This window comes from Acartia tonsa, chromosome 2 (genome assembly GCF_053477335.1).
Source record: "Acartia tonsa isolate MP-2025a chromosome 2, ASM5347733v1, whole genome shotgun sequence".
NCBI classification, from domain to species: Eukaryota; Metazoa; Arthropoda; class Copepoda; order Calanoida; family Acartiidae; genus Acartia; species Acartia tonsa.
Genome location: NC_137261.1, coordinates 48,588,335 through 48,604,090, shown reverse-complemented (window position 1 = coordinate 48,604,090; position 15,756 = coordinate 48,588,335). Strand labels below are relative to the sequence as shown.

Here is a 15,756-nt window from a genome sequence, read left to right as displayed (position 1 = left end):
AGATCTCAACCACCACTGAACAGATTGAAGTCTTTATTTTTGCATGACCGGCGAATCCGAAAAGTTTTAAAATGGATGCTCTTTAGAAATAAATTTTCCAAAAATAATTCTTTTTGATGAAAATAAAATGTAAAACCTATCACAAATCTGTGTAATTAAAAACAAACATATATGGAATATAAACTACCATGGATCTAAAGGGATAAGACTATGCCAGATAAATTTATGTACATCCTAAATGATGGTACACAAAATAACCCTTATGTATGTAGATTACAATTAGTGATCTAATCGTTTGGACACTAAACTTGATAAACAAACCAATCAAAATTCAATAAAAGTCCCCAAAGTTGTAAGCCAACGAATAAAAAAATGTTATTAAAAGTTTGGGGGACTAGTGTAATAAACAGCCCATTGTCCCCTCCTTCCCTGACAAACTACACATACGCTTGGTAAACAAACAATAATAAGCAAACATATTTTATTACTCTGTCATGTCATAAAACAAATCATAAAATATAATTATTTAAAACAATAAATATATTGTGTGTATTGCTTTAAATTTCATAACTTTGCTTCATAATTCATGTAACAATTAGGAGTAAAATCGTAGTAACTCTTTAAGAATTGCTGTATGTCCACTGATTCCTGTTAGCTTTGAAAAAATTTCCAATCAAATTCGCCATAGAAACTCTGCGCTTCTTCTAAGTTTACCTGAATGGCTATTGTTAAAACTATTTAGAAAGATTCTAATGAATATAATCAATGAATTTAATCTCTTAAATTTTTTTATTAAAAAGTTTTCCACTGAAAAAATAACATTCTATTTAACATAATTATTAACTCTTTAAAGAGTTAGTACAATATGATTATTTATCTAATATAAAATCTAGTTTATTTTATAGCGAATACATTGTAAAATCAATATTGATTTCAACTTAATAAATTAAATTAATTCAAAAGAAATGTAGTTCTTTTAAAGAATATTAAACATTATCCAAAAGTTAAATTTCATAAAATCCTTGACAACGCTAGGGTAAAATTTCTCATATGACTCGTAGGAAAAGATTTTTACATTTTTTACCTGGAAGTTTTTAAATTTTTTTTTATAAAGCTAGCTAATTGAGAAAATTCAAGCAAAAATCATCAAATTGTGCACAAATTTTACTTATTCACGTTTCCTACAGTTTTTAACGGTAAATAACAGTGCCATGGCTGTAATAGTTATTTCTTTCATGTTGTGCACGCCACTGCCTGGTATAAAGTGGCTTGTTTTTTTTATCTCAAGTTATAATACACTCACAAAAGTGAATCAAAGTGAGCAAGTTTTTTTAAGTGACATTTTTTTCAGAGTTGTGAACTCCTTGAAGAAATGAATGTTACAGATGGTACGTGGGATGTATCAGACTCCAAGGACGAGGATGCTTTCTACGGAAACTCTACTGGAAATGCTGTATCCATTGATTATACTGTTATTCTAAAAGGTAATATAATTGATTATCAATGGGTAGATTGACAACATCCATAAAGCGAAGCTCTAAAATTGAACTGTATGCCAAACGAACAAAATACTTGTATAGTGTCAGAACTTAATAGGAAGAAAAATTACTTGCAGGATACTGTTAAAAGGCATACTTACTTTTTTAGGACTTGATTATTGAGATGCTTCGATTTTTATAAACTTTGTTGTTCTAGAAATAAATATCGCAAAAATTAGATGAATAAGAAAATAACATAAAAAAATATTGTTAAAAATTAAAAAAAAAACAGCATGTTACAAATGGAGACATAGGGACTTTCTGGTAACAATTATAGAGTTCCTACGCTTTCAAAATCGTACCTAACGGTTACAAGAATCAACATGCAAAGTAAAAGTTGATAAGACAATGCTAAAATTAAAGATTAATTTGTGCATTTTAGACTTTTTAGGCGGCTTTAGACTGTTTTCCCATTAGGTAAAGGATCCATAGAGGCTAGGTGTTACTGTTTAGGCAACTAGTTGTATTTATGACGTTACTATGACAAAAGAATTAACTATTTGGATCGATGTTAATTGGATTCGTAAATATTTTGTAGTTTTTTTTTAGAAATTTCAAAATATATACATTTCAAAACTTAATGCATTATAAAAATTTTATATTTTGTATATATTTTCATATGCTTTTATATTTCTCAAATATTTTAAGCTTTTTTGTCAAATTTCAAAGTACATTACCAAAGTTTTCATAAATACTGTGTTTGATAATCGACTTTTTAAAAGATTTGACGTACAATTATTCTAAATAATTTGATCATAACGATGCTCGGGCATATAATAGCATGTAAATTCAGCCGTTTTGCAGCTAGATTTTAAATAATCGCTTCCAGGAACATTTTACTATGAACTAGATTAGATCCCAAAATTATGTTAACTTTCCACTTATTGTAGCGTTTCTTGTCTTCAAACAATTTTCATATTATTAAACAAACAAATATACATCCTACCTCTTTTATGTAAAAATACCTTATAAATATTAAATGACTAAATCTCCAGAAGATAAAGTTAATACTTTTAAGTAAGCAAGGACGGTTAATACCAAAGTAACTCTTTAACGTTTATATTTACAATTACTGAACATATCATAAGATTTAAAAAAAATGTATTTCATGTTTTCAATCCTAGATATTGGAAATACACCTTTTGCTGAGCTATACTTATGTTCAAAGTATTAAAGTCTTCAATTTAAGTTTTTTAAACTCATTTTTTTATAATAAGGATATTCCAAACGTTATGAATAATTTTTATCGTTTATTTAGGCATGATAATTCCTGTATCAATTAGGTACAATTTAGAAAGTGTAACGATATAATCATTACCAGAATTGATTTTGATGTTTTACTAAAACACCCGACCCAGAATTTCAAGGCAAACCATATCAAAGAAAGTTTAGCTTCCTTAACATTGTGATGCTAATAAGTATGGAAAAAGTATTTTAAAACCAAAGCCGTATTATTAACAAAGTAAGAACTAAAGTATTTTGTCACGATGCTGTGAGTTTGGTGCAAAAAATATGACGTAACAAAAAAAATTAGCCAATGAGAGGCCACTATAAATTTTACTGGTCAATTTTATTGGTCAATTTTATTGGTCAATAACGGCCTGTCATTGGCTATTTTTTTTTGTTACGTCATATTTTTTGCACCAATACTCACAGCATCTTTTGTCACTTCTGCTTTGAGAAATATTTGTTCATTAGCAATTGTTCTCAACTAATGAGAAGACAATTATCTGGTATTTTAACTAAACATTGATATTAAATGTCATTATAATATAAAGCTTATGATATATCCATTTATATTAATTTTCATATATCCAATATATTCTCCCTTTTCCCTCTTTGGCAAAAGTTTTTCCAATAGTCTTGCTTCTTTTGCCCTTGTTTTATCTAACAAAAGTTTTGATTTTTTGGCTTTTAATTTAATAAATATCCTTATTATAGCTTTTTTTAAAGTTAACATTCTTATTTTAAAAAATCTTTAAGTGGATTTTTTGATTGATAAGAATTTTATTTTAGTTTCATTTGGAGTAATTTATGGTCATTCGTTCGTCTGTCTTTCTAGATAAATTGTTATCCCCAAGCGAAAATGGGGTATTCCTATCCAGTTTTTTGTTTAGCAAAAAATATTCATTCCTTAACAAAAAACTGGATAGGAATACATTCTCATTTAAACAAAAACTCATTTTTATGCTAAAATGTGGTTTAATTTTGGTTTTTAATTTTCATTTTTTTCCCCGAGGTAATTTGCTTTCTTTTAGTAATAAATAAAAATTATAAAATCTTTAAAAAAAAATTTTAAATCTTCAAAAAAAAAATCAAAAATCTTCTAAAAATATTTTCTCAGATTTTCATATAAATATGACTGTATAGACATGGGAACTTCAGTCGTGCGAGGCTTGTGGTGCAGAACTGAGATTCTGTTCACCGGTTGCCATGCTCGGGGGAAAAATGACTACCTCGGGGATAAAAATGACAACCTCAGGAAAAAAAATGACTACCTCGGGGAAAAAATGACTACCTCAGGGAGAAAAAAAGAATATTAACATCCACTATTTAAGGGGTCGTTTATGTGAGAATGACTATTTTAAGGAAGCGTTAATTTTGGATTTTGTAAAAGTTTTTGAAAAAATAATTCAACCAGTAAAAATTGTTTTTTTTCAGGATGTATATTTTCTGTGTTAATCTTGCTGACTATGGTTGGCAACAGTCTTGTTATATTTGCAATATCCACAAATAAAAGTTTGCAGAGGCCCTGCAATTTCTTCCTGGCGTCCCTGGCTATTGCAGACCTGGGGGTAAGTCATTATATTAAATATTTTTTGGGGGTTTAGTCCCTTTTGTGGCAATGCCCCTTAAGGAGCGATTCGTCGTATTTTTAAAATGGCTTTTGATAGATTTTTTAAGTTAGGTTATATTGGGTTAGGTGATTGCCCCCACAGGCTTAGAGCCCTCCGCAGGAGCTAGAATTAGGAGAAAAGCTACTGTGAAAATACGAAAAAACGCCCCTTAATTGGCGTTGCCACGAAAGGGAATACATATCTTTTTAAGTGCGTGTCCTTCCTCCATGCGAGGACATCCAAGGGTGCTCTAATGTAATTTCCTAAAATTTTTAGAAGAGTAATATTAGGGGTTTTTGAAGTTTGAGGAGGGGGGGGATGTTTACATCTCACTTGGACGTTAAACTTCCATGGACAGGTCAGTAACGGATTTAAAAAAAAACTAAGTAACAACGATTGAAATTTACTTTATACAAAAGTGTAGTAATATATTCACAATAAGTAGGAAATGAGTCTAGTAAGGTCTAGATATCCTAATAATAAAGTAACAGGATGTGTGTATGTCTGTGTGTGTGTCTGTCTGTCTGTCTGTACCGAAGGATCTCGCTAATCGCTAACTCCTTAACAGGGTAGCTTCTCATAGGTCCCGTGAAGGTTTATAACTATTTTGTAGGAGGGTACCACAACCCTCCCAAGAGAAATGACAACAAAATTTAAAAAAAATATCGTAGAGACTTGAACATAATGAAGTATCGTAGAGACTTAAACAAAAAAACATTTAAAGTGCCACTAAAGGCCTCCAGTGGCGTAACCGCTAGTTAGTAAGATTATTATATTAAAATTAAATACAAAATCTTTCAAATATTTTTTTATTCTTTTTTTCAAATTGTCTTTTTTTGTAATATAGATAAATGCTGTTTTTTGCATTCTGTAATACTTAATTAACGTATCTTAGACTTTATCAAAGCTTTTGATAGACACAATTTCACGTTTCATATTTCATTTGTACATTTTTAATTTATGCAAAATATCTAAAATATGTTTGCTTCTGTTTGATAACTCTAATATTTCAAATTTTAAAAATCAAAAATATTTTGTGAAAATATTATGGTTGTTTACACCAAATGAACGAATAGAAAATCATCTTTAAAAATTTTGTACTTTTAGATCTAATAAGAACAAAATTTTAAATTCATTTTATCATTTATTTTTTAAGGAAATATCAATTATATTAAAGTAAAAGGATCTCTGTCTCTGTGTGATTGTGCACGGAAGGATCTCGCTAACCACAGAACCGGTATGGTTCTCCTTTACAGGGTAGCTTCTCATAGTTCCTTAAAGGTTTATTTTGGGGCAGGGTAATACATTTTATAATTACAATTGAATGCAGAAGGCCGACTCTCTCCTCCTCAAGAGCTTCCTAGAGACCTTTAGGGGCAGAGCCGATAGATTCATTAAAGAAAAAATATAATTGTAGGTTGGTTCAATGGTGATGGTACCTAGTGCTATAGACGAGGTTATTGGCTGGTGGCCGTTTGGACCATCCTACTGTCAGGTACAATTTAGCAAATAACGTATTTATTCGGCTGAAGCATTTCAAATATTGATATGTCAGCCAATCTAATTTAAAAGGTCTTATACCAGGGCTCGGCAGCCTTGCGTCTGTCGCGACTAAGCCTCAAATTGAAACCCATAAGGAATCTTTGATCTTTTTAAGATAAAAGGAGTGATTGTCATATTTGAGTCAGGTTTAGACTTCCAGCTGATTTAATAAATTGTAATAGGTTGATTTCCCTGAGGCTCATAGTTGGCTGACGCGCAGCTGCCGAGCCCTGTAATAATAATAACAATTAAAAAATAATATATAAAAATATAATATAGTTACTCTTTAAATGAACTTATTACCACTTGATATTTTTGATATAAGATTAATTAAATTATTTTTCCAACTCTTTAAAAAAAACATTTTCAAATAGATGTTATGCAATAAAAAGACAGGAATTAATTTTGTAAGGCTCTTTTTAAAAGCGAAGCTTTTCTATAATTAGGGTCGGTCCGTCCGTACGTCCGTTCGTAACGGATAGATTTTTTCGTTAATTTAGGCATGTTAGAATTATCCTATAGATTTCAAACTTTGCATGGTGATTCCTTTAGTAGTTAGGTACGATTTAGAAAGCGTAGCAACTCTATAATCATTACCAGAATGTCCGTACGTCCATTTTAAACATGTCGATTTTTTTACTTTTTAAACAACAAATTTTCATTTGATCTAATCATCCGATAGATCTGATTTTTGGTATATTAATTCCTGGGGCAACAAAGGATAATGTTATCAGCGAAGCAACTCTATAATCAAGTTCTAAAAATGTAAGTATGTCCATAAACATTATCCTGCATCCAGCAGTTTTTCAACAAATTTCCTTACAATTTTGGTTCGACTCTTATACATTTATATTCTGATTATTCAGTTCTGACAATATACAAATGTTAATGTCCGTTTGTCCTACCGTTTCAGTGCTTCGCTTTTATGGATGTTGTCAACCTTGTTGTATTCCAATTGTTTGCTTAGATCGGTAATGAAGTTCTTTATATTGCCAATAAAAATGACGTCATACAATACAAATAACCAATAATAGGGCAATACAAAGACTAAATTACCAATGGCTGGCCGGTTTACATTTTAATTGACTAGAAGTAGACCAGTATGATGTCATTTTTAATAGTTACTATAAAAAGCTTCTCGGTAATGTTTGTTATTAACCAATTGTCGCATATATTGAAATTTAGTTGTATAATGCTATGGATGTGACGTGTTGTACAGTTTCTATTCTTCACCTGTGTGCTGTCAGCATAGACAGATATTATGCCATTGTCAAAGAACCTTTACTATATCAGGTATAGTTTTATAATTCATTTTAAAATAGGTAAACTTAGAATGTTTATTTTCAGTATAGCTTCGAAACCGATTAATATCTGTTGGATTGGAACTGGTTCTCAGCCATACTGAAAATATCATCTATATTACAGAAATTTTTTAAAGAATACTAAAATGAAAAATCATAAAATTAATACCGAAGGCCCGGCTAACAAAACTGGTTCTAACCTTTTAATTTTCCATTTTGATATCTGCGGAAAGCTATCTATAATACGATACGATAGATAAATATCAATATTTAAATACAACCATAGAAAACCTATTGTTGAAATTCATTGTTGGCGTAAAACTAATGGGGCTGAAAAAAGTCGTCCTAATTTTTAATAGTTTTTATCCATAGTTAATTTTCGTGTGTTAGTGTGGTATTCGGCAACCGTGAGCCATGTCTATGGCACCCCTGATCTGGGGTTCGGTGGAGGGTCAATGGCCCTCCCCCGAGTCCTGGGGAAGGGGTCTAGTGACCCCCTCCCTACGCTTAGAATTAATGATTTGAATCTGTCATGTTTATTATGGTTAACTGTATTCTTAATTCTCCCCCACCCTTTCCAGGGATGGGGGAATCATTATTGCCCAAACTGACCATTGTATATGTATTATTTATGCTTTCATGTTATGATTATTTATTCCTATCCATGTAATTATTGTTTGTTGTATATAGCTTCAGTATCTCTTAACCCTTCAATAAAGTGACAACTGAAAATAGATGTTGATCATTATCTAGTGAAAGCTAGAGAAGCGTAGCTTCTCTATAGTAAGGTGTCCACGTCTGTCACACTGCCGTAATCTAATTGAACTCCGGTGTCTGCCATTTATCCTCGGCGGATACCACAACTTTGGTGACAGCTGTGTGAGATTACGGCGAACCACAAGTGTAGAGCAGACGCGCATCTGAGGCTAAGGTACTCCCAGCAGTGAATCTGGCAAAACTGACGCAAGCAACCTGAATTACCCACCCTGGACAGCAAAGTTTAACTCTGCATCCGGCAGTTGTGGAAGCGAAACAGCGAAATCTGACGAATAACCGCGAGCAGCGCTGATATCTAACGGAGAATTGAGCGCCAAAAGGGCTGAAACAGGCCTGCGGACCGGCTGAAACAAGCCAAATACGTGTAGACGGCTGAAAATAGGCCAACTTTACTGCAAGAAATAGCAGGATCCGAACCAGTGGCACTAGCAGGACGGGACATTCCCTGCCGCCATCAGCCGGATTTGGATCAGCAGCGCTAGCAGGACGGGACATTCCCTGCCGCCGATAGGCTGAAACATGCCACATAGCTGCAAGCTGCGAGCTAACATACGGGTGTAGTGCACCAGAACAGAGAAAAACTACGTCAACCCCGAGTATCCTGAGAAGCTACAACGCAGCCACCCATCTAGAAAACAGATATTATATCACATTTGCAGGGATTACCACCCTAGTGTGATGGCCAAACAATAGATTTATGAGCAAAGCTTGGCAAACAAATTGTTGTGTTGTGATAAATCTAAGAATAGAACAGGCTTGGATTACTGTGTATTGTGATAACAGCTAAAAATAGAACAGAGTTGGTCAACAAATCTGTTATGCAATTGTGATAAGGACAAAAATAGAGGCTAGATGTAATATAATCAAAACAATCTCAAGCCCACAGCACAACAACAATACACCCCTTATTCCAAGGGAAGGGGAGGGGCCCCTCTCCATTGAAGGCAAATACAATCAGGGTGATATAACAGATAAGCCTAAGATTAAGAAGAAAAGGCCCTATTACACCAGCACACAGTTACCCCCCTCCCTCACAGGGGGAACGGACGGAGTTACCCCCGTCCCCTCACGCGCTTCCCCCTTCCTACCCACACTAGACTAAGTCCGTCTGTAGTGTGGAGCTAGCGATCGGATACACAGAGCGCCATTCACGGGTAGCGCAACAGAGTGCGGAAAATATCATAAATCCAACGGACGAAGCGGACCAATGAGAGAGCGAGCTGAGGGGTGAGAGCGCGTTTTCCCCGTGTGCGCGGATTTGACGGCGCGAACGCGCGTTACAAGGACAGAAGATTCCACGCACACACACACACACACACTCTCACACCAGAGCGGAGCTACTCCATAGCATTTAACAGGGGTATTTTTAGCAAACAAAGAATTGCAAGTTTCTTTCCTCCTAGCTCTAGTGTGATAAGGGAAAACCCAATCAGTTCCTGACAGCAGTTCAGACCCTCAACATCTATCTACCTCAACACCTCACTATTGATAAGTACAGCTAAGTTATATCTTTGCAACTAAACTCCCAACCTAGTGATACAAACAGTGTTGGCTGTTAGGCTAGGAAGCCTCAAGTGACAAACCATTCATTGTAGTACTGTATAACTTTGTGCCTGCCGTTTCACCGTTGACCCAATGGACCAGCATCAAGTCCCAGGAGGTGACCAAGCCCCAGGATGGCTCCAGGATGACCCTCAGCCGGCCCCAGCCGAGTACCGCAAGCTGATGCTGAGCAATCTGCCGGAGTTTAGAGGGCCGCCCAAGCAATCCTGGTCGGCACATATCCGCCGACTTGAGATGTCATGGGCGGCTTACCGCGTGCCACCTCATGATTCCCTCAACCGCCGCAACGCCCTACTACTGTCATTGGTAGGGCAAGCGGCGGAAATGGCGTCCCATCTGTTTGGCGAGGCAGGCCAAGCCTTGACCTACGAACAGGTCAAGACCGAGTGTGAATTGCTATTTCGCCCTGCTTTTGAATCCCAAACGCTTAAACAAGCGTTTAGGGATTACAAGCAACACTCGACAGAACCTATACAAGCGTACATATCAACTAAGTGCGCCTTGTATAGGGACGCCTACAACCATGAGGATCTTGAGTTGTTGGTGGACGAATTAAATCGTGGAATTCGTAACGCCAATGTAAAACGCCTCATGATGAACCATGAAATTGTGAGTGTACCTGAGTACACTCGCAAGGCCATGTTCACCGTGACCATGGTTACTAAGCAGCTGAAGGAAGGTGTGTGCTTAGTGGACTCGACCGACGGGCTGACTGGATCTGCCTGCATCCAGTTGCCCCAATATGACGAGTCGGAGCCAATGGAGATTGGCTCCTTGGCTCCGGGTCTCCACCAGATGGGGAAGGTCGCTCCAGATGACAAGGTTCCAGGCCGCTGCTACCGCTGCCAGGGGAGAGGCCACCGAGCTCGAGACTGTCCAACGCCTGTGGAAGTTAGCCTAGAGGAGAGGCGCACCCAGCCACGCCGTGACCGTTCTGCCAAGTGTGAGCGTTGCCACTATGACGGTCACACGGCGGCCGATTGTAGAGCTGACTGGGCCCAGGTAGCCAGCCGCAGGCGCACCGCCGACAAGGGTGCCCCTTCAGGGAAGCCCAGCAGAGTGGCCCATATGGAAGGGAGCGCGCCCCCAGCACCACCACCGCAAGCAGCCGCCCCCAGAGCTGCGGACCGAGCCGATGGGATGCCGCAGTTCGGGACTGTCCCAGCTAGAATCAACGTACTGGGCGGCGCGGCTGAACCCAACCGGGTTGGCCTAGGCTTCAGTCTTAACCATCTGGGGCCAGAGCTGATACAGCCCAACAACATAGCCGAGCCAGAGGTGCTGAGGCCCCAGCCTTTCAGCCTCAACATGATGGAACCTGCCCGACTGAGCCTACCCAGCAAGAGTGGAGGGGCGCTGCCCAGCGTCCCTGAGACGGTGTATGGGGAGGCCCTGGCAGCCGCTGAACGAGAGAGGCAGGAGGTGCTAGCCAGCACCTCTGCATCGATGTATGGGACGCCACCCGGCGTCGCCACCTGGGATGATGGGGGGGTGCTATCCAGCGCCTCCCACCTGGTGCCTGGGGCGACAACCGTCGCCGCCACCGAGATACCTGGATCCTGGAACGAGCCAGCCTCCAACCTGATGTCTGGGGCGACAACCGTCGCCGCCACCGAGAGACCTGAGTCCTGGAACGAGCCAGCGGTCCCAGAGGAAGGGGTGACACCCGTCACCCCCAGCCAGCCAGCGCCACCAGTCTGCAGGGAGAGCCCAGCTACATGCCAGCCAGCGCCACCAGCCTGCAGGGAGAGTCCAGCTACATGCCATCCAGAGCCCTCTACCAGCCAAGGGAACCCAGCTGCTCACCATCAGGATAAGTTGAATTTGTTAAATGTGTTGCATCCAAAATATTGTAAACACCCAGCCTTGCCTGTGCCCCCTGCACCTGAGGCTGGGGAGATTGAAATTTGGGAAAATAAGGACTTGCCTGTGCCACATGCACCTGAGTTCCTAGGGCAGGGGAGGGCATTGAGTAAGGGCGAGCCTGTGCCACATGCACTTCAGCCCCATGCCACTGGGCATGCCTTGGACCAGGGAAGGGAGCACTTAGGGCTAGGGGAGCCGACACCCAGGCAAGTGCCAGTCGCTTGCCAGTCTGTCATTGGGGAGGGTATCGGGGTGCCTCGGCCGCATACAGATAACGCTCAATGGAAATTTGTATCTAGCCAGGAGCAGCCCAGCCGTGTCCAGCCCCAAGAAGCAGCCGTGACCAGAGCCGGAGATCCCCAGCCGCGTGTACGAGGAAGATGGTTACCTGGAAGCCTCTCCCATTGGTGGATGGTCCTGTGGGGCCTCCTGCTGGCAGCCGTGTGGCCTACAACCAGCTACGTCCTGGTGGGATGGGACTGTGCCAACCCCACCCATGTCACGTCTTACAATAAAGAAAAGATGTGTGACACGGAGCCCCTACACCAGGAGGTGCCCCTGGGCCATGAAATACACGTCCTGCAGCAAGTCAAGGTGAGGGAAACCACTGGGTTCAGCTGTCAGCTCACCGTGTCCCAGTGGACATTCAGGTGTGGGGTATGGGGTCATCTCAAGGTGACCTCGGTCCCCACCCTCATGAGGCCAACCAAGATAGACCCAGAAGCGTGCCGAGACCTGGCCAGGAACCGAGTATACACGTTGCCAGGCAAGACCCAGCCACTGACGTTCCAGCTGAACCACCCCCTGTTCTTCACCATCGACATGGTGGGCGCCCTCGTCAACAGCCCCGAGGGGGTGAGTTGCGAGGGGGAGGACGTCCACTTTGAGGGCCAGCTATACCGCAATGAATTAGTGCTCCAGGAGCGGCGGCTGCTGGTCAAGGAGGAGACCTATGTGGTGGAGGATGGACGGGTGGAGTCCCAGTCTGACCACCTGACCCTCGAGTGTCCCCATTCTGAGCTGTCCTGTATCACTGGGGAAGCAACCTACGTGTGGGACCACCTGGGAAGAGATTGCCCCTTGAGGCTGATCCGCAGCCTCCAGCCCAGCCTGGTGAGGGATGCATATCTGGTTGACCATCAGGCCCAGTTTTTCATCAACATGACCAACCCCACCTCAATTGTGAACTGCGACTTCGAGGCCCATGCCACCAACCATCCAGCGTTGTTCGTGGCAGCTGACCCAGCCGCGGCTGCGCTGCCCAGAGTGTCGGCCAGGGATGTTGACGTTCCCCTTCAAGCACAGATCCATGCAGGTTATATTGGGTTTACCCTGGAAACGCGCATGAAAAGCACTGCAGCGGAAGAAGTAGCAGCCAACTGCTGGAAGCTCCAGCAACTAGATCCGGCCCACCCGGTGCGTGTCCAGGGGAGCACGTTCTCGGTACTGAGGGGAGACATCCTGCTGCAGCTGACCTGCCAAAGGCACAAGTATGTTGTCCGCGAACACAAGGAGTGTTGGGACAAAGTGCCAGTGGAGCCCACAGGTTTTGTAGACGCTGTGACACGGGTATACAGTGAGCACGCCACCAAGATTCCCTGCTCCTCCACCTACCCCCTGACTGTGCACGCGGAGGAAGGCTGGATAGAGTTAACCCCTGCTCCCAAGAAGAGGCCACCCCTGCTGGATACGCCTAAGCAGTTGTTGACAGAACCCTTAGATGACTTCAGTTCAGGTGGTTTGTATTCGCAGGCTGAGTTGAACGACTGGCAACAACTGCTGGCGTTCCCAGCATACAAGAGTGCCATGCTGACCGGCCTATCCTATGGCTCCTGCGTTCAGCAAGGCAGCTGTTCGGCCACAGGAGACCATGGGATAGTGTCCTACAACATTGACCGACTGGCGGAGGAAGGAGAGGCAGCCCTGGATGTCTGGGCAGGATTTAGACAAGCCATCCACGAGTGGGGAGATGGCGCCGCCATACTGTGCTTGCTGTTGCTGATCCTCAAACTGCTGGGGGACCTAACCATCATTTCTCTGGCAGCAGCACAAGGAGGAGTCCGGGCAGCCCTGAATGCGATATCACAAGTGTTCCTGTACCATCCAGCTTTATATAGGAAAGCGCTGGCTAGAGCCAGGCTCAACAATGCCAAGTCCCGGGACTTTTCAGTGGACTGGGATGCCATTCCCATCGGCAGGGAAGCAGCCGAGGAAATGGTGTCTATGAAATCAACTGACAGCGGGCATGACCGCCCAGGTAGGCCAGGACCGCCCTCTGGCAGACCCCGCGGTCCCTCAGGAGGACAGGCCGCTGCTCAGACAATCAACCTGGCAGCCAGTGCCCCAGCCGCTGCCAACAACAACCCGCAGGCCCCACTGCTGACCGTTCCAGCAACAACTGTGCCACCAGCAAACCTGATACCTGCTGGCGCTGACCAACGTATCCAACCCAAGTCAGCCTCTGCCTTCTATCCCACATTGGGAGCCCATCAACCCTAAGAAGATACTCACCACTAGGATTCCATTGAATCATTATTGTTTGTATATATTTTAGCCCTAAGGAGCGGGCCGAAGGCCTCAACCACTGTCGGAAGTCTGATAGGGAAACCACCTCCCAGCCTTCCGAGGGGAGAGTTGTGGTATTCGGCAACCGTGAGCCATGTCTATGGCACCCCTGATCTGGGGTTCGGTGGAGGGTCAATGGCCCTCCCCCGAGTCCTGGGGAAGGGGTCTAGTGACCCCCTCCCTACGCTTAGAATTAATGATTTGAATCTGTCATGTTTATTATGGTTAACTGTATTCTTAATTCTCCCCCACCCTTTCCAGGGATGGGGGAATCATTATTGCCCAAACTGACCATTGTATATGTATTATTTATGCTTTCATGTTATGATTATTTATTCCTATCCATGTAATTATTGTTTGTTGTATATAGCTTCAGTATCTCTTAACCCTTCAATAAAGTGACAACTGAAAATAGATGTTGATCATTATCTAGTGAAAGCTAGAGAAGCGTAGCTTCTCTATAGTAAGGTGTCCACGTCTGTCACACTGCCGTAATCTAATTGAACTCCGGTGTCTGCCATTTATCCTCGGCGGATACCACATTAGACCATTCACAATTGCTCAAACATTACAAAATTTAACGGTGTTAAGATTTAATTAATTTTTTTTTCAGTCGAGTGTCACAAAATGGAGGACTGTTTGTATGCTGTTCATAGTTTGGTGCATGGGTTTTATCATAGGAAAATAATCAATGCTTTACAAAAAAAAATTATTTAAATTAAAAGCTTGTACAGGATTTTGCCAGGGGGGGGGCGGATACGATTTTTAAAACCATCTCAAACCAACTTCCAGAGGCGTATATATAACTATGTAGCAAAAACTGAAATAATTATTTGTCATATAGTTTATTAAAACGCTTATTATTCTATTTGTTTTGTCTAAAAAAAATGTGTCTATTGTAGGTGAATATATTACATATACCAAAAAATGTAAGAAATGATTGATAATATGCATACCACGAATTACAACCTATTTATAACTAAACTCATCATTCCAAAACGTCATTTCCTTCTTTTCTAAGTTTTTATTTTTAAAACAGAAGCTTATCTGTAATTAGGGCCCGTCCGTCCGTCTCTGACGGTTAGCTATTTACAATTATTGGTATTTCTTTCCTAGATATAAGATACCAAATAGAAATGTTCGAGATTTAAATTAAAAGAGTAAGACTTCTTGAGATAAATTTATCGTTTAGCTGATGCCACTAAAATTTTTCAAACAAATAAAGGATAAACATTTAAAAGTTATAAGTTCTTTTTAAAAGCAAAGCTTTTCTATAATTAGGGTCGGTCCGTCCGTCCGTCCATCCGTCCTTACGTCCGTCCGTCCGTCACAGAGAGATAGCTTTTTTCGTTAATTTAGGCATGTTAGAATTGCCCTATCGATTTCAAACTTTGCATGGTGATTCCTTTAGTAGTTAGGTACGATTTAGAAAGCGTCGCAACTCTATAATCATAACAAGAATGTCCGTACGTCCATTTTAAACATGTTGATTTTTTTACTTTTTTAACAACAAATTTTTATGTGATCTAATCATCCGAATGATCTGATTTTTGGACAACAAAGTATAATGTTATAAGCAAAGCAACTCTATAATCAAGTCCTAAAAATATAAGTATGATCATAAACATTATCCTGTATCAAGCAGTTTTTTAATAAATTTACTTACAAGTTTGCTCCGATTCTGTTACATTTATATTCTAATTATTTAGTTCTAACACTATATAAGTGTTAATGTCCGTTTGTCCTACCGTTTCAGTGCTTCGTTTT

General features: G+C 40.6%; 1 protein-coding gene across 1 annotated transcript in view; it reads left to right on the top strand.

Annotated features, from left to right (window-relative positions):
- The first annotated feature begins 1,355 nt into the window (after positions 1-1,355).
- LOC145312835 (octopamine receptor beta-2R-like) overlaps positions 1,356-15,756 on the top strand; it is a 40,818-nt gene continuing 26,417 nt past the window's right edge. Inside the window, exons 1-5 of the mRNA XM_080152070.1 lie at positions 1,356-1,484; positions 4,200-4,333; positions 5,793-5,870; positions 7,103-7,210; positions 14,603-14,671. Coding sequence (XP_080008196.1) covers positions 1,373-1,484; positions 4,200-4,333; positions 5,793-5,870; positions 7,103-7,210; positions 14,603-14,671 — 501 coding nt within the window. The 5' untranslated portion in view covers positions 1,356-1,372. The remainder of the gene's footprint in view (positions 1,485-4,199; positions 4,334-5,792; positions 5,871-7,102; positions 7,211-14,602; positions 14,672-15,756) is intronic.